The sequence below is a fragment of the Nasonia vitripennis genome, chromosome 4 (assembly GCF_009193385.2).
Source record: "Nasonia vitripennis strain AsymCx chromosome 4, Nvit_psr_1.1, whole genome shotgun sequence".
NCBI lineage: Eukaryota > Metazoa > Arthropoda > Insecta > Hymenoptera > Pteromalidae > Nasonia > Nasonia vitripennis.
In genome coordinates, this window is record NC_045760.1 from 9,520,973 (window position 1) to 9,544,478 (window position 23,506).

Below are 23,506 nucleotides of genomic sequence, written 5' to 3' on the forward strand. Positions count from 1 at the left end.
TTTTGGCGAATTCCCGTCAGATCGTCGCCTCGTAGCTTACGATTTATCATACTCGTCGTATTAGCACGCAGTATAGCATCAGGGTACGGAAGTCGAGGGAATGCATGAATATTTGCAGTCTGGATTCCGCCTTTGTCTCTAAAGAGATATCGTACATTTTTCCTGAGCTGTGCATATATATGAGGAGTGGCCGAAACCGAAATGTATCAACTTGATCTTTTAATACCTATTTTCTCTGACCATGTAGGTATGGTCTATAAGGAAGCTTCGATAAATTGACGTCCTATATGCAGCTGAATTTAGGGCCCTCGAGCATATCGCTATAAATATATAGTAAACGAAAAAACACATCGTTCCTTAGCGATGATACAACTGCTACATCCAAAGGACCTTAAAAAAAATATACATTTTTTTATAGGTTTCAGTAGCCTTTTCAAACGGAACGACTTCACCTAGGTTTTTCTAATGTATTTTTTCCTGCAGAATCAGAATTTCGAGGGTAGAATGTAAAAAAATGGCAGGTTATTTGTTATAAACAATTCCGGAAAATGTTGCATAATTTTTAGTTTTCCGTACAAAAAATATTTTTTCAGATTCCTTGTAAAATTTAAGGCGAAAGTTAAAGACGAAAGTGTATTTATACATTTTTCCGTAAAATGCATCGTTTCTTTTTAAAACAAGATTAAAGCTTTAGAAATGCAACTTGGAAAGTGTACTTTTCCCATATGAATTTTCGAAACTTCAATAATTTTTCTACGTGAAACAATGCATTTTACGGAAAAATGTATAAAAACACTTTCTTCTTAGATTTTTACAAGAAATCTAAACAATAGTATATTGTGCAAATAGGGGAGAAAATTAGCTTGTTCAAGGGAGGGTGATGTTTTGAGCACGAGTGGGAGTCAAGGGCGCCTATTTCAAAAATTTCGAAAATTATGAAAATTTCAAAAATTTCAAAAATTATGAAGAATTTGAAATTTTTGAAAATTATACAAAATCACGTAAGCAAGAAGTTCGGAAAGTTGCTGTTAAGGGACGAAACATTGCCTCCGATTTGACCTCGAAAATCGCGTAATTCTGGGGTGCGCTTATCGGGCTTTCTCGGTGCCTTGGCACGTTTTCTTGTCATTATAAACTACGTAGATATAAAGATAACAGAAAAATACACAAAATTACTTTGGTAAGAAGTTCGGGCAGTTGCTGCTAAGGGACGACCCTACTGAAAAACCTCAGGTGAGAATCAGATGATTCTCATCTGATTCTCATGTGAAAAGCACGCCAAAATCGTACGTGATTCTCATACGATTCTCATACGATTCTCTTACGATTCTCATACGATTCTCATACGATTCTCATACAACTAAAATGAAGTATAAAAAATGATATTTAAATACATCCATTTAAAATAACTTTCAACAATTTATTTCATTTAAAGGGGAACACAAAAAATGTTTTTAATTTAGTTTTAATGATTTAATTTTATTAAATAAAGTATAAAAATGATAACATTTATTTAGGAAGCTTGATTAGCTTTTTTGATGAAATCTAAAATCTTTTAAATAAAGTATGGTAACCTTTATTTAGGCAGCTTGGCTAGCTGATTTGATTAAATCTGCTTTTACATCTCGTATACGAGCGCTGAGGTGCTGAGTACAGTCTTTTATCAGAAAATCTCTTGTTTTTGTTGATATACGCGCATAGGATTTATGAGCCTTTAGATAATCTTCGTATAAATTTGTATCATACATAAAATATTAAATATTTTTTCACATATTCTAAGTAAGAAATATTTTGTCAGACAATTCTGTACATATGTAATACTTACTTAAATACAAATTAAGTTTTCTTAGAGTACACAGCTTTACTCGACTTCTATTTGGTATTTGCGTTTTAACTTTAGACAAATTTAAACAACGATTTGCCAAATCTCTCCTTTTCCATAATATGTACCCAAGATCACATAAAAAGCCTGTTCGGCGCTTATATTGTGCTATTCTCCATGTCTTTTTACCGACAGATAATCCACATCTTAAATATATTTAGAATATTTTCAAAATATAATTAAAATATTACTTAAATGAGTTTTAATGGTAGTATAAAATAATAGACAATATACCTTATCGTATCTTAACATTTGATATTTTCGGTATCTTTCTGGAATTACTGATTCTAAGTCGAAACCTTTCTTTTTATACATGCGATATAACTTTGGCTTAAACTCTTTTAAAAATTTCACTGCACATTCAGGATGTTCTGCAAAATAACATATTTTAAAGGATAAAAAATGAAACAATTTAACCAATAAAAATAATTGAAATCTTTGTTTAAAACAATTACCGTGATGTGGACCAGCACTACGTGAATGATGACGTGCACGATCTCTAATATGCGAACGTGGGGTCGAATGATGAGAACTGTGTGGACGCGAACGCGACCGTGAGTGACGCCGAGTTGTATGCGATCGTGAGTGATGTGGGGATTTCTGTGGTGCAGTTTGAGATTTGGGTGAACCTGAATCATGCTGCGGCTGATGTGATGATACATCATGCTGATGCTGAGATAATTGTGTTAGCTGCTGAAGTGAGAGACAAGGTGATTGCGGTCGTGAGTGATGTGGGGATTTCTGTGGTGAAGTTTGAGATTTAGGTGAACCTGAATTATGCTGCGGTTGAGGTGATGGTACATTATGCTGAGGCTGAGGTACTGGTAATTTATCATGAGAAGATCGCGATTGTGTTAGCTGCTGAAGAGAGAGACAAGGTGACTGCGATCGTGAGTGAGGCCGAGATGTCCTCGAGCGCGAATGACGCCGAGATGTTATCGAGCGCGAGTGACGCCGAGATGACTGGGATCATGAGTGATGCCAAGATGTTTTCGAGCGCGAGTGACGCAGAGGTGTCTGCGATCGTGAGTGAGGACGAGGGGTTTGCGACCGTGAGTGACGCCGAGATGACTGCAATCGGGAGTGATGCCGAGATGACTGCGATCGGAAGTGACGCCGCGATGTTTTCGAGCGCGAGTGACGCCGAGGTGTCTGCGATCGTGAGTGACGACGAGGGGTTTGCGACCGTGCGTGACACCGAGATGACTGCGATCGGGAGTGATGCCGAGATGACTGCGATCGGGAGTGACGCCGAGATGTTTTTGAGCGCGAGTGACGCCGAGATGACTGCGATCGGGAGTGACGCCGAGATGTATAAGATCGTGAGTGATGTGGGGATATCTGCGGTGCAGTTTGAGATTTAGCCGACACTGACTTATGTTGCAGCGGAGGTTTCGGTTTGTCATACTGACGCTGTGAAAATGGTGACTTATCCTGAGATTTTGCTTGTGAGAGATGCTGAAGTGTATGCGACGGAGGTGACGGTGGCTTGCTTTGTGTAGATTTTACTTGTAATTCACGCTTGGACATTAACGGTTCTGATGTACGACGCCGAGGTGTATTCGAACGTGAACGGCAACGAGTAGTTGTCGAATGTCGCTCAGGCTGAGACTTTGATGTCCGTGATTCTTGCCGCGAAATAGGTGACCGTGATTTACGTCGAGACGGTTGCGATCCTGATAAGGAATTTAAACGTGCATTTGTATGCGGTGAACGAATAGATGCACGCGACCCCTGTGCATACGTGCGTTTTGACATATGGTCTACTGGTGTCGAGCATCGAAGTGGCAATGGTGATGAAAGTATAAATTTTTCCAAAGATTTCTCATTTTCTTTATCAGTCTTTTTTTTTCTTGAATAAATCTAAAAGAAAACGATAAATTCAACTTTTCACATATATTTACCTTCCTGAGCAAAGCTAATGTAATATTGAAACACAGTTATCATTATAGTTTCTTTGATATTTGATATTAATATTTTTTATTTACGGCTTAACTATAATAGACACTTTATTCCCCGAAAAGCGGGACTAAAGTAGCCTTATATTCTCTCATCGATTTTTTTCCCGCATTTGCGGGAATACAATTTTTAATGATTTCAAAAAATTTTTAATTTGTGGAAGAATAAAAAAAAACATTTAATTTTAAAAACTTAAAATTTTGAAAATTTAGTTTGCATTAACAACGGATGTGTAGGTCCCAATTTTTCAGACAACAAAGTGGCTACACAGTTAAGTCGTGGATAAAGTCCTGTATGCAACACGAAACTAAAGTCATCATAATCGTGAAAAGTGAAAACTTATTATTTTTAACGTATTTTATTCTATCAAATTTGATCAGCAAGAGGTTTAAAAATGTATACTTAATTAGAAAAATATTTTAAAAAAATTATTTAATTCCACTCTTGGTACTTTTTATCTTGTACTGTCTTGTAATTTACTGAATTTAAAAAATGTTAAATATTGTGGAATTTTCAAAATTTCAAAAGTTTTAAAAATGGAAGAATTTTTAGGGGCGGCCGGATCGAAAGCTTTGCAATGCCGCCACAGGACATTTTATATTTCCAATGCCGAAAAGAAGATATTTGGAGGTTAGGTGAGGTTTGATGTGTAAAACCCATAGACATAAGAGAGATAGACTGCGTGTGTAGGTTAGCATAAGTGGCACCCTGTTAGAGAAAGACCATAGACATAAGAGAGATAGACTGCGTGTGTAGGTTTGCAAAAGTGGCACCCTATTAGAGAAAGACAACATACCTTCTTTCCATATACCAAGCATTAATAGAAGGTATGGTGTCTTTGTCTTACACATTGACATAAGAGAGTCTGTCTTTCTCTAACAGGGTGCCACTTATGCTAACCTACACACGCAGTCTATCTCTCTTATGTCTATGAGAAAGAAAATAGTATATGTGATAAAATCTGATAATAACTAACCTTTTTTGGACGCATAACAACTCCTATTTTCTTTTTGTATCCTGTTTATTAATACTTTTGGTTCTAAATTTAATTTTCCGTTAATAGTATTTGATGAAGACATGAAAGCTTCTTCATTCTCTTGATTTATTGTTGTTCTACTGTTTATTAGAATCTGCTGTTTAAATTTTTTAGTACACTGCTGTAAGTACAGAAAATAAATATAAAATTAGTATATTACTGTAATGAAGTTTAGAATAATATGAATGATTATAATTATTTAATAAGATCCAAATTTGATGAAACAAGCAATCATAATAATTTAGAATTTTTGAGTTTGCAGTCATGACTCGTTTGCATGCTGTTCAGATGCCAATATCCATGGAATTCACTTTAAGACTATGGTATTAATATTTAAAATGCTAAGTATTTTGTATATACTCACAGATTTATGCACCTTATCATCCTCATCGTCACATACGCTTTCACTAGAATCAGTTGAAGACAATTTTTTTGGCATTATAAGTCGTTTTGTTTTTGTTTCGCCCTTGATTTGAGCATCTTTTTTTGTTTCTGCAATACAATGATATTAAAAAAAAAGTAGTATTATTTCTAATATGTTCAAATATATTATTTAAAGATTCAAAGCTAACGCACAAAAGTACTGACATATCTGTTTTACGATACATATAATCTTACAACAGTGACTTTCAATATTTTTAACTAACCTGTACAATAATTTAATTTATAATAATAAGAGACTCTAATGCTCGTTATAATTTTAACAAGAGGGTTTTAAATAATCACTACGAGCAAAATGAGCACATTTTGCTCGTAGTGATTATTTAAAACCCTCTTGTTAATAATTTAATTTAGTTAAAATTTCATTCGTAAATGGTATCTGCTGTATTATAACAGCTATGTCAGGCAATTTAAGAATTAAATATACTCACAAAAAAACTATAAAAATATATATTTTTACAAGATAATACTATAATTTACCTGCTAAACATATTATAAATGTTTCATAAAATTCGTTTGAAATAAAGTTACTTTCATCAAGACTAGTATTTTCAAAATTCCACAAGACTTGATATCTATGCTTTGGATCAAAATCATCTAAATTCTTTGGTCGAATATGCATCTTATCATGACGTTTATCAAAAATTGAAGACACTGGTGCATAATAATACTTCCACTTATCGTCTACATAGCGTAGACATGCATAAAAAATTTTGTCTGTAGACATTTTGGCAACTTTGTTATCTGTATTGTCTATAATTGTTTAATATATTATTTTTATGTTTTTATTAATATCGTATTAAACCTTAGATCTTTATTCATCTCAACTATTCCAACATACATACATGCAGGTATGAACTGATTATATACACACTAACACCAGCTAACACTATGCATACTTAAAAGCACCACTTGCACCCAGTAAACAGAAATTCTTATAGCAATTCCGTGTTCTGTGTTCCGTGTTTCGTCGTCATTCCGTCTTTACTTTGCCTTGCCCTGACAGTCGGGAACACCAGCCGTTAATGTCGCTGAGAACGCCCTCTGCGGCTCTGCCTCCTGGAGTCCTGTGTCCTGGTACCTAGTGCTATTTTTCATGTCTCTATTCTCTAGTGTTGTGATCTGTATATATATATATATATACTAGTGGGGCTCCGCCCCCCTGCTCGCTTCGCTCGCCAACCCCCTATTGTAGTTTCTGTGTGATTTTATCTTCAAAATTTTATTTTCATGAACTGATAATTATGTTCTGGATGGTTGAAAATGATCGATCTTATTGTATAAGAAAACCTGTTACTGGAAGTAAAAGTATTGTTTAACATTGAACTTCTACTATTAATGGCATTTAAAATAGTTTTAGCTAGTTTTTGAAGTTTTCTGACGCTTGAAATTCATCATTTGAATTTATATATATATTTTTTTTTAAATTAATTTTAATTTTTTTTAATGTTCTTAATGTTTAAATCTTTGTGCCGCAAAAGGCATCTATAAAATGATAGACTTTTCGAGTTGCGCGCCATTGGGAGACGTGAGGTGATCCTGAAAATTAAATTATTTGGAAAACTGTCTCTTTATTCTGTCTCTCTAGTTCTGTCTGACTACTCATATTACCTGAAAATTCATCGAGGTCTTTGATCTCGCTTATCTTGTCCATTTTGTTGTTTATTCAATCAGTGAATCATCTATAATGATTATACTTTCTGATGGTTCTTTGAGTTCTTTGAACTCAATTATTCCCTAACTTATTTACACGTTATTAATAATTAACTTTAATCTTATAACTTAAATAAAATTAGAGATCTTCAATATCTGGTTCTCTTGGAACTGATACTTCTTACCTTAACCTAAACCTTAATTCTATTTAATATTATCCAATTTAAATCTATTTAATCATAATATGTTATAAATTTGTATTTAATTGGACTGTTAATGCGGCCTTATTTTACTACGCAATAGCGTTGTGAAAGTATGACGGTCTCAAGCCCGATAACGCAGAGAGCAGTCATGTTATTTGGTGGGGGGCCAGGTGGGGGGGCAGGCGGGGGGTGGGGGGGGGGGGGGCGATGAGGGGGGGGGGCGATGGGGGGGGGTGGGGGGGTTTTTGAGATTTTCGAAAATAACAGAAAAATGAAAGAATTTTACGTGTTTTGGTGGGGGGGCCAAGGTGGGGGGGGTGGTGGAGGGGTGGTGGGGGGGCGGGGTAGTGGGGGGGTGGGGGTGGGGGGAGTCTTGCCAAAATGACTATATAATATAGGAAGATATATATATATATCTTGTACTTATCATCTATTATCAGAAGATTGCAATAATAAATTTTATAAAAAAGGGTTTTATTTAGTATGTTAATTGCATTGATTCATACAACAGGAAAAAATACAATAAGAACAGTAGCAACAATTTAATCTATTTTCATTTTATTGAAATTCCAGTGCTTCTATGTACATAGATGATTCTTTGTAATAAAAGTAAGTTAAGAAGTACGAAGAGAAAAGCAGAAAAAGTCTAAAAATTTATAACATGGACAGATATAAAAGACAGTTAGAAATTGGTGACGAAGGCATCACAAAAAGAACAGCCCAAAGGTATAAAGCAGCCATCAATCCTCATGCATTGCATCAATTTAAGGTAAATTTTATTATTAATATATTATTATATTTGCAATTATATATTAAAATTCTAAAAAAATGTATATTTTTAAATTATTTTATAATTAAGTTTTATAATTTTACAGGAGGAGGTTAAGAATGACAGTTCCTATGAAGACGAGGAAGTTTTAATAGATTATGTTCATGATTACAATTCTGATAAAGCAAACAACATTGATAATGTAAGTTATTGATTTTTTATACAAAGATATCAATTTCTCAAAAAGAAAATTGTAGGAACAAAATTTAATATAAGTTAGTTGAAAGAATAATTCTAAAAAATATCCCACTTTCATATTGCAAGTCACGGGTTGATGTATTTTTTAATTTATATTTATAAGCTTATCTTTATTTACAATGTTAAAATCATAATCCTTTGTTTTTTTTTATTGTTTTATTATATAATGTAAAAGATACGACACAATCAAAAATAATTTATATATTTCTGCTTACAAGTTTAATATTTACTAGCAGGGTCACCTCACTCCTAACGTCGCTCGGTTGATTTTAGCTATAAATGTTCATAGCTGTAAGGAAAATTTAAAGAAAATGATATTGTAATGATATACACAAAAAATTAAAAGGTTTGTTAAATTTGTGTAATGAGTTACAAATGTAATATAATAGTTTGTATGTATGTCAATTAAAAAGAAATTACATATAAAAAATAAAGTGAGATTAATCAAAGTAATTCGAGTTTATAACAATATTTTTGCAAACATAATATAACACAAACTCAAAATTCTTATGTTCAATGATGCCGACAGCATCGTGGAGACAATGCGCGGCGCGCCAGCAGTACACCAGCCGCAGATCGCCGCAGTGACGCCGCAGTCCAACTTGCTGCTCGAGGCGCTGACGACGCAGATTGCTCAACTCACGACAGCTTTTCGGCAGGAAATCGCCGAGATACGTCGATAAGTCCGCGAAGATCGCGAACGGTCATCCTGGCGGCCGACGCGCAGCCGCTCACAATCTCGGAAACGATCGCCGTCGTGCAGAAATCGGGAGTACGACCAATGTTGGTACCATTGAAAGTTCAGAACAGAGGCAACTAAGTGCAAGGCGCCCTGCAAGTTCGCGGGAAACGAGACGGGTCGTCGCTAATGGCGGCGAGCGACCCCAGCCCACACACGCGCCGCCTTTTCGTCACGGACCGAGACAGCCAGGTAAAGTACCTGATCGACACGGGCGCTGACCTCTGCATCTATCCCCGTGACGCGATTCGCGGGCAGCTCAAAAAAACCACGTACGAGCTCTCGGCCGCTAATGAGACGGTCATTGCTACGTACGGAACGCTTACGCTGTCGCTCAACGTCGGACTCCGGCGCGCATTCTTGTGGCGATTCGAGATCGCGGACGTGCCCAAGGCCATCATCGGGCCGGAATTCCTGTCGCACTACGGGATACTCATCGACCTCCAAGACAGCCAGCTGATCGACCGAGAGACGAAACGCACGTCACGAGGTCAGATCCTCACCGACGGAGGTTCGAGCGTCAAGGTCATCTCCGGATCGTCAAGCTACCACCAGTTGCTAGCCCGATACCCGGACATCACGCGACCTGACGGACGAGCACCAGTGACGCGGCACACGACGCGTCATTACATCAAGACGACGCCAGGACCGCCGGTAAGCAGTCGCCCCCGCCGCCTCGCGCCAGACCGTTTCCAGAGACCCAGAGAGAAGTTCAACCTCATGCTACGCCTCGGAACGGCACGGACGTCCAACAGCTCCTGGGCTTCGCCACTCCACATGGCACCGAAGGGCGAGGACGACGAGAGGCCATGCGGCGACTACAGAGGCCTCAACGCACGCACGATACCGAACCGGTATCCAGTACTGCACATCCAAGACTTCGCACAGCGGCTCCGGGGCAAGAAGATCTTTTCCAAGGTCGACTTGGTCCGAGCCTACAACCAGATCCCCGTCGCCGAGGACGACATCCCCAAGACGGCCATCACCACGCCATTCGGACTCTTTGAATTTCCATTCATGAGTTTCGGGCTTCGCAACGTGGCACAGACTTTCCAGCGCTTCGTAGACGAGATGCTACGGGAGCTGGATTTCTGCTACGCGTATATCGATGACATCTTGGTGGCATCAGACGACGAGGAGCAGCACCACCAGCACATGCAGCAACTGTTTGAACGCCTGCAGGAATACGGGATTGTCATCAACCCGGCCAAGTGCGTTTTCGGGCAGCCGGAGGTAGAGTTCCTGAGTTATACCGTCACGAGCAATGGAATCCGACCGACCGGGAAGAAGGCCGAGGCCATCCGAGGCTATCCACAGCCTCAGACCGCCAAGCAGCTTCGCCGTTTCCTCGGAGCTGTCAACTTTTACCGGGACCTTCTGCCAGACGCGGCGCAGACGCAAGCACTCCTCAACGAACTTCTCAAGGGCAACATCAAGGGGAACGCGCCGATAAACTGGAACGACGAACGCGTCCGCGGCCTTCGAGAAGGCGAAGTCCGACCTCGAGCGAGCAACACTCCTGGCACCAGAAGATCGACGGACGTTGGAAGCCGCTAGGTTTCTTTTCGAAGAAATTGAGCCCAGCGCAAACTCGCTACAGTGCTTTTGATCGCGAGTTACTCGCCATCTACTTAGCGATCAAGCACTTTCGCCACATGGTCGAGACTCGAGAGTTCACCATCTTCACCGACCAAAAACCGCTAATCTTTGCTTTCAAACAGAAACCGGAGAAGGCAACACCACGACAGGCACGGCACCTCGATTTCATCGGACAGTACTCCACGGACATCCGGCATATCTCCGGCATAGACAACGTCGTGGCTGCCGCGCTGTCTCGCATCGAGGGCATCTCTACACCCATCGACTATGCCAGGCTAGCCGAAGCACAACGAGATGACGCCGAGTTACGGCAGCTAGAGACTTCAGGCACCGACTTGCAACTGAAACTCGTCGAGCTATACGGAGCAGACGCCCGAGTACTTTGCGACGTTTCCTCTAACACCGCGCGACCGTTCCTCACGAAGACCTTCCGGAGGGCAGCATTCGAGGCAGTGCATGACCTCGCACACCCCGGGATCAAGGCCACGGTCAAGCTGATGACGCAACGATATGGCTGGCCATCAATCAAGGCCGACTGTCGAGCCTGGGCGCAGGCGTGCATCCAGTGCCAGCGCTCCAAGGTCTCTCGGCACGTCACATCATCAATCGGCGACTTCCAACCACCAACGGCCAGATTCGAGCACGTGCACACGGACATCATCATCCTGCCAACGTCGGAGGGCCAGAGATACTGCCTAACATGCGTGGATCGGTACACACGCTGGCCAGAGGCTTTCCCGATGGCAGACCAGGAAGCAGAGACCGTCGCACGCACATTCTACGCAGGATGGATCTGTCGATTCGGCACACCGCTGCGAATCACCACCGACCAGGGCCGGCAGTTCGAGTCGCACCTGTTCAAGTCGCTCAGTCGACTGACAGGTACGACTCACCTCCGCACGACCGCGTACCTTCCGCAGGCCAATGGCATGGTGGAACGTCTCCAGCGGCAGCTCAAAGCAGCAATCCGCTGCCACCAGGATGACCAATGGACGCGCATTCTGCCCACCGTCCGACTTGGCATCCGGGCAGCATGGAGAGAGGATCTGCAGGCAACCGCAGCAGAACTCGTTTACGGAGAGCCGTTGCGACTCTCTGGCGAGTTTCTGACCACCAACGACCGTCAGAACGAGGACCAAGCGGCCTTCACCAACGAGTTACGCCGCCACCTCCAGCAGCTACGGCCCGCAGACGTCACACGCCACGGCACAAAGAAGACCTTCATTTTCAAGCAGCTAGCAACATCGAAATGCGTTTTCATCCGGCACGACGGCGTGAAGAACTCGCTTGAAATGCCGTACGACCGTCCGTACGCAGTCACTAGCCGAAGCGACAAGACGTTCGTCGTAAACATCCGCGGCAAGGACGTCACAGTTACCGTGGATCGTTTGAAGCCAGCGTACATCATGCCGGAGGACCAGGCAGACGATGAACTACCAGTCCCGAAGATGCAACCACAGCCACCGCAGAGTACTTCAACAGCGAACCAGCCAATCCAGCCTACGGCCATCCAGAACGAGAGGACGTCGGACGAACCAGCAGTTCGTCGATCCGGTTCGTTCGCGGAACGCTACCAAGCGGGTTTTAATTAATTTAATGTTATTTCTGTTTTGTCATTATATTATTAGTTATATTCTAGAAAGTAGGTTAATTATACACCGACAGATTTTTTTTCACGCACATGTATATATTGTAATATACGTAACTTCACACGAACATCATTATACAGAATTGTAAATATTAGGTTAAGTTCTACTGTATCGTGATTTCATCACTGGCAAGGGGGTACTGTGGTGGCCACACAGCACCCACTCGCCCACACACACACGCTCACACACTCGCAGTCACACACGCGTGCACACATATACAAACCTCACGCGCACGCGCACGTGAAGACTCCAGCGTTCGTGCCTCGAACGACGCGGCCCGGATTAGAACTCGGTTTTTCCGGCCCGGCCGAGCGCATTTGGACAATTAAGTCCTCCGCATCGAGGAGGCAGTAAAACGCTCGGGCCCGCGCTCGAACCCTTTTATTGCGGTCATCCGCACCTCGACGCGGGCAGCTAAAGCTCGCCGGCGCGGGTAATCCCTGGTGTAATAAAACAGTAAACGGCCGGCCGTTTGGGCCAGCTGCCCTCGCCACCGACGCGCTATCCGGACTGCGCGTGCTCCGTCCCTGCCAATCTGATCGGCGATCGGTACAGGAGGCGGAACGATCGAGACCTTCGACGGTCGACGCTGGAGCCGACCAGATACAGTTCAACTGGAGCCACGACACGAGTCGCATCACCTCCAGATATTGTCACGCAAATCAACGACAAATAAAACGACCACTCCGAAACATCAAGTTCCGCGTTATTCGATTTCTTCACCTCACATTCTCCTTCACTCTCCTGCACCACCTCACTCCCAAAGATCTTATGCAAGATCTTAACACCATGATCAATACAAATCTTTTAATTTATAATTTATTCAAGATCGTATGCAAGTTCTTTTATAAGATCCTATGTATATCTTGAGTTAGTGATCAATAAAACGGTATCCCTTTAAGTGTTATATCAGATATTAGATAAGAACTTACATAAGATCTTGAATTAATTATTAATAAAAAGATTTCTTTTGATCATGGCGGTAAGATCTTGCATAAGATCTTATGTAAGAAATTGGAAAAGATATTACGTAATGTCCTATGTAAAATCTTGTATACTATCTTGCGTAAGATCTTGAATGAATATTTGATGAAAATAATTTTTTTTATCATGAACATAAGATCTTATATAAGATCTTCTGTAAGATCTTATCTTCGTTCTTGGTCGAAAATCGCTGATAAGATCTTATGTACGATCTTACACAAGATCATTGACAAGATCTGATATATGATTTTACGTAAGTTCTTACATACGATCTTGAGTAAAATTTTTAATAGGGTCGCGGCGCGTGATTAGATTAATACGCACTATTATATTATTTGCACGAAAAAGATATGAGAGGCTTCACATGTTGCTAATATATATCTAAAAAAACTAAACCATACATTGTAAATTACGATTAATAAATGAACTCATTTACCGATAATCTATTGTACTCATTTCATCGCCCCGATATTTTCGCAAGAATCGTAAACTTAACACGAAGAACAAAACCATCGACTCTCACATGTAACATTTGTACGATAATATTTATATATTACAATAACAGTCCGTGCATGCGTACAAATATATATATATAAATATATAATATATATAAAATATGTATATATATATATAAAGTGAAAGTTGTTCCATTGATCAGTCTGCTCGAATCTTTCGATATAGTATGAACAGTAAATTATAAACATTTTGTACGATAATATTCCTATAAGTTTATGTGTAATACTTTTCTAATATAGTATTTGACGCAGAAAATCATAGTGTCAAAGCCGACTAAACTTTGGAAGGCAGTGTAAGTTAAATATATATATTTATACATATTTCTGATATTCACAAATGCAATCTGCGCATTCGTACCAATATGTATAAATAGCCGGGAAAGTGGTTTGGATTTCTCAGTCTGCCCTAAATTTTAGAAGTGGCCAGTTCGGAAAAATTATAATAATTTTGTACGATAATTAGATAGCCGGGGAAATTGTTTTGATTGCTCAGTCTGCTCTGGCCTTTGAAATTGGAAGATCTTCAATTTTTATCTTGCTTTGTATTGTCATATTAGCTTTGGTCTTCTATATAGTTCTTCATTTTAACTTTTTGTGCTACAAACTTGTTGTGACTGTCGACTTTATGGGTTTCAGTGAAGGGGCGCTGTTCGCTTCGTAGATCGTTGAGACGGGTCTGAAATTGTTACCCTTAAGTCTATGTTGTTATACAGTTTATAGGACTTCAAAAAATTCAAATGAGATAAGAATTATACTAATAGATATAAATAGGTCAGTTATTGAGAAAAGATATGAATGGCTTCACGGCACACAGGAATATTTAAATAACCTGAAATTATTGAGGGTTAAAAATTTTAAGGTTATAAATTTTAAGATTTAAACCTGTTAAGGCTCTAAAATATTTAAGGCCCAAAAATTTTGATGCCAAAAAATTTTAAGGCCCAAAATTATATCCTAGATGTTAAGTTATTGGGAAAAGATGTGAAAGGTCACGGCACACGGGGACATTAAGCACTTTAATATAATAATAGATTTTAATAATTTCAACGTACCTTCAATTGTTGATAAAAAAGTTGTTCTACGTACCTTCAATTGTTCATAAAAAAGTTGTAAATTTATACTTATATCAGCTTGATATTTTCCAGCCCAAGACTTATTTGAGTTAGAGGCATCGTGGAGCACTAAAACTTTGCAGTTCAATTTGAAGCAGATAAACTGTGGTAGTGAATATTAGAACTTGAAAATTAATTTAATAATTTTAAAAATTCATCCATAATATATCACAAATCAAGCAAAAAATTTGTAAAAAAAAATAACAAAATGACATATTTAAAATACAGATAACTTTTTTAAATTAATTTAATTTTCAAATTTTGACATTTACTACCAATTTTAAAGTATATTTAATTAATACTGTGAGGAAAAAATATATCATAATAAATTTGTCAAACTTGAGAGTTAAACCCTGATTAATAAATAAATTAAACACACACACAAACAACGTATCAGTCAGTTGACTTACTGACTGACACGTTGTTTGTATCGATAATGTTTTACGATGACTTAGTTTTTAATTCATTATTTATATAATTTAACATAATTTTAATGGCTTGAGAAGGTCTACGTTCATGGACAAAACGTTGCCAGCTAATAAAGTGTGTTGTGCTTATTTTATTTATTAATCAGAGTTTAACTCTCACGTTTGATAAATTTATTAAGATATATGTTTTCCTTATAATATTTTACACATAATTATTTAATACTGTATAGCTAAGTTTAAGAGCTCTTCGGTACTGAAAACTGAAGTAAGTCTCTAGTACCTAACCTAATTATGGACCGGAAAAATAAATAATTATGAATTGTGGCCTCCGAAAACATATCATACCTTGTATACGGTGTATGTAAAAGTGGTTTTCATAGTTTTATCAAGTTAACATTTTTTATTTAAATAACTTCAGTTACATTTAAAATTAAATTTCGAATTTTCATTTGTTGATAATTTAAGGTGGTTAGGTACCCTTAACCCTAATAAAAAAATCAACCCTGTTAAAAATATTTACATCAAATTTTACATCAAATTTTATGTAAAGATTTTGAACTTTTACATGTAAAGTTTCACAAACATCAACAAAATTATAAAACTTTATGTAAAGTTTTACAATTTTATTTGTGCATGTGAAATTGTACATGTAACAGTTTAAAATGTTTACATAAAATTTGATGTAAAATTTGATGTAAAATTTGATGTAAAATTTGATGTAAATATTGACAGGGAAGTGATTAATCACGTAATATTATCGATCAATTGATTATATGATAATATAATAGAGAATTATTCACGTGATTAATCACGAAATTACAAATATAATTACAAATTATAACACTTTTGTCCCTGCTAACAGTCGGGAGATTGGAACGGATTAAAATATCAAAATGGAGCACAAATACTGATTAAAATAGATTAAATTAATTGATTTTAATCGGCATTTAATCTATTTTAATCGGTATTCGTGCTCCATTTTGATATTTTAATCTGTTCTTATCTCCAACTGTTAGCAGAGGTAACTCAAACACGGCGTTCGCATTGTTTTGTCGTATTGAGCACGGAAATAGTACATTATGTAACAAGGGGCGAAAGTAGATTTTTCCCGCGGGCAGTATAATCAAATATATATCATCAATCACCTAGGAGAAAAATCTACTTTTGCCTCCTGTTACAAATAGTATTTTATTCCACTCTCGACCGAAAGACCACTTCTTAGTCTTAAAAAGCGGGGTCAAAACAACTTCACATTATTCGAAATTTTCGAAAATTTGTAGAAAAATAGTACATTATGCAACAAGGGGCAAAAGTAGAAGATTTCGCTTCGCTCAGGCAGTAAACGCGCCCTCTGGAAAAATATTCTCGTAAGGGCAGTACAACCAACCAAGGGAAAACTCTACTTTTGTCCCGTGTTGCATATAGTATTTTATTCCACTCTCGACCAAAAGGCCACTTTTTGTTCCTGAAAAGTGGGGTAGAAAAAATTTTAAAATTTTTGAATTTATTGACATTTTTGAAATTTTTGAAAATTTTTGTAATTTTTGAAAATTTTTGAAAAAAATTACTTTTGCCCCGCTAAATTTTATTTTCGCCCCGCAAAACCAGTTTGCGGGAAAAATATGCTACTTTCGCCCCGCTATCAGGTGCAAAAGGTGGCCTTTCGGTTGGGATGTGGAATAAAAATATTTATTTTTCCTGCTGACAACATCTTTGCCCGTTGATGAAAGTTGGTTTCTAACTGCAAGTTTTCTGTTATATATTGAAAATTCTATTGTTTGAAATTTTGAAAATTTTCGTTTCGTAATCATGACAAATGCAAAAATCCATGCATACGTCTCAAAACCGAAATTTTTACACTCATTCTAAAAATCACGCTCACTTTGCGACGTGGATACACAATATACTATATTTATTTCAATCCAATTTATAAATAATTCACAATAATGTTAAAAATCTATTTATTGCTTTTAACTTATCAAAATTTATAACATGAATGTATATATCATTTTTCAGAGTTGCTGTAATGATAAATCGGATGATCTGAATTTAGCTGAATACCTACCCCACTTTTTAACGGAAGATAACCAAGAACTTAGGGTTTTTCAGTCAAGTAAATATCCTGAAAATTTACAAGAGATGGTAGAAAGTGAAGATTTTTTCAAACCTATTACAAGTTCAGTTAACATAACAAAGGGGGAATTATTATTAATGGCTTTAAAGTTTTGTTTATCTAATCATTTATCAGTAAATGGCATTAACAATTTATTTAAATTTGTTAATACATTTTTTGAAACTCCGATTTTGCCTGATTCAAAGTATGCAGTTGACAAATTCTTAAACCCTAAAGAAAGTGCCGAATTTCATGCAGTATACCATGTTTGTTCGGGATACATTGGTAAATTCGGCGAAATTGAATCTCAAAAAACTTGTTCTGTTTGTGAAGTGAAACTGGAGTTAAGTAACCCGAGCAACACGAGTTTCTTTCTGATCCTTGATCCATCTGCACAGATATGAGATTTACTTAAAGTTTATGAAAATCACTACGAGTACGTAGTTAAACAAAGAATTCATAAAGCTGGACAAATAGAAGATGTTTATGACGGAAAGGAATACCGCAAATTCATAGATCAGTTATCTGCAGAAAATAAATATAATTACGTAACCACTGTCTTGAATACTGATGGAGCACCAAAATTTGAATGCTTGCAATATTCTATTTGGCCTGTGTATCTCATGATAAATGAGTTACCAAAACAAGACCGAATGCAGAAACTAGTGACATGTGGATTATGGTTTAATAAAATAAAACCAGATATGAATATTTTTTTACCCTCGTAGAAAATACGCCATAAGATATGGCCGGTGAATAACTACTGGCCATATTTTTCTTAGCGTAATATGTCAACATAATATGTCCACATTATGTTGAGTGCTTAACTCCAGCAATAGGTTTATAACCTAAAATCCATAAACTTAATAATCAAAATTCTTTTAACGCAGTAAATTCTAAAATCATTTACGTCTAAAAAAAGGATTTTACAATAAATTTTGAAAATACAAGGCAATGTGTTAAGAGCGGTAACCTAACCTTGAATATTCATACATACAAATTTACATATAATCACACTCAAAACTCACTAACATATTTGTATATTATTCTGGCATGCATGTTTTTATGAAAGTGTGAATATTAGAAACAACATCAGGTGAAATTTGTGTGTTCAAGATTTTATCAATGATGAAGTGTAAAAGTGATGATCTTGATAGATATTCGCAACTCAGTGTTCAAGTCAGTCGCAGGCAGTATTCATCATTATAGTGCATTTTATGCAGCGTATTCGTGCAAGATGTTTAATTTGTAGTGTAGATGCTTATTTTATTATGTAGGAACAGGCTAGCGTAACAATTTTTGCTTGTCTGTCTTTGCTAGCCGACCCACACCGAACTACATGGCTCTGGGGCGGGGGGGGGGGGCAAAATTTACACATGAGTGTTTACGTGAGAATTTAAACTACAGCACTTGAGATAAAGACAAGTGGGTATATTGCTTCAACAGCTTGAAACAAACCACCATGCAAAATTTCAGCCCTCTAAGTATGATAGGTTTTTATTTAGAGCAAAAAGAAAAATTGAAAAAAGTAATCGTACAATCATTCAGGATTTGATTTAGCTCTCAATTAAAATCTATCATACTTAGAGGGCTGAAATTTTTCATGGTGATTTGTTTCAAGCTGTTGAAATTTTATACCCACTTGTCTTTATCTCAAGTACTGTAGTTTAAATTTTCATATGAACACTCATGTGTAAATTTTGCCCCCGGAGCCATGGGGTTCGGTGTGGGTCAGCTAGTAAAGACAGACAAGCAAAAATTGTTACGCTAGCCTGTTCCTACATAATAAAATAAGCATCTACACTATAAATTAAACATCTTGAACGTATACACGGCATATAAGGCACTATAATGATGAATACTGCCTGCGACTGATTTGAACACTGAGTTGGGAATATCTATCACGATCATCACTTTTACACTTCATCGTTGATCAAATCTTGAACACGCAAATTTTACTTAATGTTTCTAATATCTAAACCCACATAAAAAGTGTACATTTAAGTGTGAGTGTTGAGTGTGGTCATGTTTGTACATGTGCAAGGTTAGGTTGCCATGTATAAAACGTTCGCCATAATTTTATGGCATATTATGCCCACTTACCGTCGCCTGTTAACAGAGGGGACATATGGCCATGATATGCCACATAATCTGGCTACTGGGCATAAAATTTGGCATTTCGTGGCCATATTAGCCTCAATTTCCTACGAGGGTACAACTTCTTACTTTTACGTTTTTTGTAGAATGCTTATAGGATTCGAGTTAGAGCCAAAGAGCCAAACTCCTAAAATTTCAGCCCGATCGGTCGAAAATTGCGATGAAATATCGCATCTCACACATTTTTCGCTTAAAAAATTAAGTATAAGGCACTTGCATACCGCGGACGTGCCTAAAAACGCGCAAGCGTTTCTTAAACCCTGGATGGAAAATTTGACTAGAAATTTATGACATAATTCGAGGGACTGCATTGTATAGACATCTGGGACGTTGGACAGAAGTTATTAAGTTGAAGCCGTCATATAAGTTCTAGATACCACATCCACCTTCTATAGAGGGATTAGAACGACAAAGCTATAAAGAAAGATAGAGATAGATAGATAGAGAACGCAATAAATTGACGCAAAAATTTCCCTACCTACACCTGTCCCTCTCTCTCTCTCTCTCTCTCTCTCTCTCTCTCTCTCTCTCTCTCTCTCTCTCTCTCTCTCTCAAATCAGAATTAAAAAAAACTTATTGAGCCGGGAGAAACTGGAGATATGCACTATACTGAGTAAATAAGAATCATCTGCGTTGAATGGTATATTACGTGCCTTTTTTTTTTTTACATGGCATTTGGAACTCGAAAGTTCATCGCCTCATCTACGCAAGCCTTCCACGCTGCCCTATCTTGTGTCAACCCCACCCAAGATGCACCTCTCCGGTCAACCCCCACCCGTCCGATTTCTGCTAGATCCGCTTTTACCTTGTCCTGCCATCTACGTCTAGGTCTACCTAGAGGTCGCGTTACCATCGGCCTACCCTTCATGACACGCGCTGCCGTTCGGTCGTCTTCCATTCTCGCTACCTGCCCTGCCCATCCCAATCTGCGCGATTTTATTATTCTGTTAATATTTGGTGACGCGTACAGAATGTGTAACTCATCATTGTGTAGTCTCCTCCATTCCCCGGTTTCCTCATCTTTCTTCGGCCCGTATATTTTTCGCAACACTTTATTTTCAAATACCCTAAAACGGTTGTTCGCCTGCTTAGTGAGAGCCCACGTTTCGCACCCGTACAGAACCACCGGCAGTATTATTGTCCTGTATATTCTTATTTTAACGGTTTTAGACAACAGCCTCGACTTAAGTAAATTACTCACGGCGTAGAAGCAAGCATTACCCGTATGGAGTCTCTTATTTATTTCGACATTAATCTCGTTTCTATCATTTATAGTCGTACCCAGATACCTGAATTCCCTAACCTTTTCAAAAGTAAAATTCCCAACTCTGAGATCTTCCTCCCCTCTGCAGATGCCTAGCTTATCCACAATCATGTACTTTGTTTTTGATTCACTCACTTCTAACCCTGTATACTCCACCGCTTTTATGAGGATTTCCGCGTTTCTTGCTACCGTTTCCCTACAATCCCCCAGTATATCCAAATCATCTGCGTAGCCTAGTATCTGCGTTGTTCCATTAAGCGTTGGGCCCAGCTGGCTAACCTGCATTTTTCTAACGGCATACTCTAACGTTAAGTTGAACAGCACCGTAGAGAGCCCATCCCCTTGTTTTAAATCATCGCGTATCATGAAGGGTTCTGATACATTACCGCCTACTCGGACCTTTCCCGTGCTTCCGTTCAGACATATTTGAATTAATCTCACGAGTTTTTTCGGTACAACGAGAAGTACTAGAATTTGATACATTTTGCTTCGCTTAATAGAGTCGTACGCTTTTTTAAAATCTATAATTAGTTGGTGTATGGTTTCGCAAAATTCCCACTTTTTCTCTAACAACTGTCTTATGGTAAACATTTGATCGCTCGTCGATCTGTTGCGCCGAAATCCGCACTGATAATCTCCTACTGTATCTTCCGCGAATGGAGTGAGTCTAGCTTGTATTACGTTTGACAGAACTTTGTAGCACGTTGCTAAAAGTGAAATACCCCTATAGTTATTGCAGTCTGTCTTATCCCCCTTTTTAAAAATCGGTATAATGATAGATTCCTTCCAATTTTCGGGTATTGTTTCATTTTTCCAGATGGCACATACTAGTTTATAGATTTTGAAAGTGAGCTCGACGCCCCCATATTTGAGTAACTCAGCTGGTATAGAGTCATTTCCCGCTGCTTTATTGTTTTTTAGTTTTTTAATCGCGGCCTCTCCTTCTTGGTAGCTCGGTTCCTCCACGTGGGGTTCAGCAGTGTTAATTTCGTCCCCTAATTCTTCGCTATTTTCGTGCACGTTTAATAATTTATCGAAATAATTTTTCCACAGCGACAGTAATTCGTTGTCATTTGTTACGAGGTCCCCGTTTTCGTCCTTCATCAATTGCGCTCTACTCCTAAAACCCTTTCTGATGGCGTTAATCCCTCTGTACATTTCGCGGGGGTTATTTTCCTTACTGTTAGTTTCTATTCTCCTAATAAGATTCTTTTGATACTCCCGCTTCTTATTTCTGTAGATCGCGCTCATCTGTTTCCTGACGTTAGAATACTCTTCTACGGTCCTATCGCTTCTATTTTGTAAGCTATCTAATTTAGCCCTTTTGCGCCTTTCAAACCAGAGTTCGCACTCTTCGTCAAACCATGGTTTGCTCTTTGGCTTTTTCCTTTTACCCAGTACTTTGTTCGCGGCCTCTTTTACCGTTTTTTAGATGTCCCCCCATAAGCTATTCGGTTCGTCATTCCCCTCCGGCGATGTGTTTGCTTCTTCAAGTGCCTGAAACCTGTTATTAATTTCTATCTGGTACCTAATTCGCTCTGTTCTATCTCATAGTTTCTCAATATCGAAGCTTTCTACCTTGTTTGCTCGCTTACTATTTTGATTCGCTACTAGTCTAGCTCTTAATTTGGCTACTACTAGGAAGTGGTCCGAGTCGCTATCTGCCCCTCTGTAAGCCCTTACGTCAAGAACATTAGTATGACGTCTTTTTTCAATGAGGAAATGATCAATTTGGTTCTGTGTGGCCCCGTCCGGCGATGTCCACGTTGCCTTGTGTATGTTCTTGTGCTTAAAACACGTAGTTTTGATTATAAGATCTTTTGCCGCCGCGAAATTTATGACCCTAATATCGTTATCATTGCTGGCTTCGTGCAGGCTTTCCTTACCTATAGTAGGCCTAAACATTTCCTCCCTACCTATTTTAGCATTGAAATCGCCTAATACTATTCTTGTGCCTTGTGCCGTAAGACGCGAACTGGTCGATTACCTGCTCTAAAGTTTCGTAATAGAGATCCTTAGCTTCTTCTTCTTTGTCCTCTGTAGGACAGTGTACATTAATAAATACATATCTATACCATTCACCTTCGATAATGATGTACGAGAGCCTACTATTGACGGATTTGAAACTTTTAACCGAATGTATGATGCTTTTGCTTACGAGAAATCCGGTGCCTAGAGATCCCCCACTCCCGGCCCCATACAGGTACGTGAAGTTACCCGATGCTAGTACTCCGCCATCTGGCCACCGCGATTCCTGTATTGCTACCAAATCTAGATTGTACCTATTAGCTTCCTTTACGAGTTCTTTAAACGCACCTGCTCTGTATAGACTGCGAACATTCCAAGTTCCGACCCTTAAGTCCCTTTTGGTTCGGATTTGATTTTTTTGAGCCATGATGTTATGTTAAACCCGCGCGCTTCGGATCCTGTTCCGATCGCAGGTGAGTCCACCGTTCTAGAAGTGATAACCCCCATACCTCTCTAGAACTAAGTATGAGAGCTTTCCTACTTTGACGAGGACAGTGTCAATTCGTCGTCAGACACACTACGGTTTCATTCTCGCATCCTAACGCCCCCCTGCAAGGCAGCGCGCCTTCGCTGGCATCGTTACCGCGTAAGACCAGGTGACGAATCATTCTACACACCCCCTTTCGGGGCAGTTGTCATCGCTCCCGCATCCTCCTCGGCAGCAGGATTTTTGCCCATTTTTGTAATGTGTGATGAAAGAGATAGATTGAGAGATAT

At 38.7% G+C, this 23,506-nt stretch overlaps 1 protein-coding gene across 2 annotated transcripts; it reads right to left on the reverse strand.

Moving 5' to 3' along the window:
* Positions 1-1,553: 1,553 nt before the first annotated feature.
* On the reverse strand, positions 1,554-6,346 carry LOC116417194. 2 transcript variants are annotated; one of them, XM_032599187.1, is made up of 7 exons: positions 5,799-6,346; positions 5,242-5,369; positions 4,818-4,998; positions 2,338-3,745; positions 2,117-2,253; positions 1,826-2,028; positions 1,554-1,723 (listed from the first exon to the last, which is right to left on the reverse strand). In XM_032599187.1, exons 1-4 carry the CDS (start codon positions 6,043-6,045, stop codon positions 3,720-3,722), a joined length of 582 nt encoding a protein of 193 aa, XP_032455078.1. In that variant the 5' UTR covers positions 6,046-6,346; the 3' UTR covers positions 1,554-1,723; positions 1,826-2,028; positions 2,117-2,253; positions 2,338-3,719. The 2 variants fall into 2 exon arrangements, with proteins under 2 accessions (XP_032455078.1, XP_031784974.1); XM_031929114.1 differs by lacking the exon at positions 2,338-3,745 and having other exon boundaries at positions 5,799-6,327.
* Positions 6,347-23,506: the final 17,160 nt, after the last annotated feature.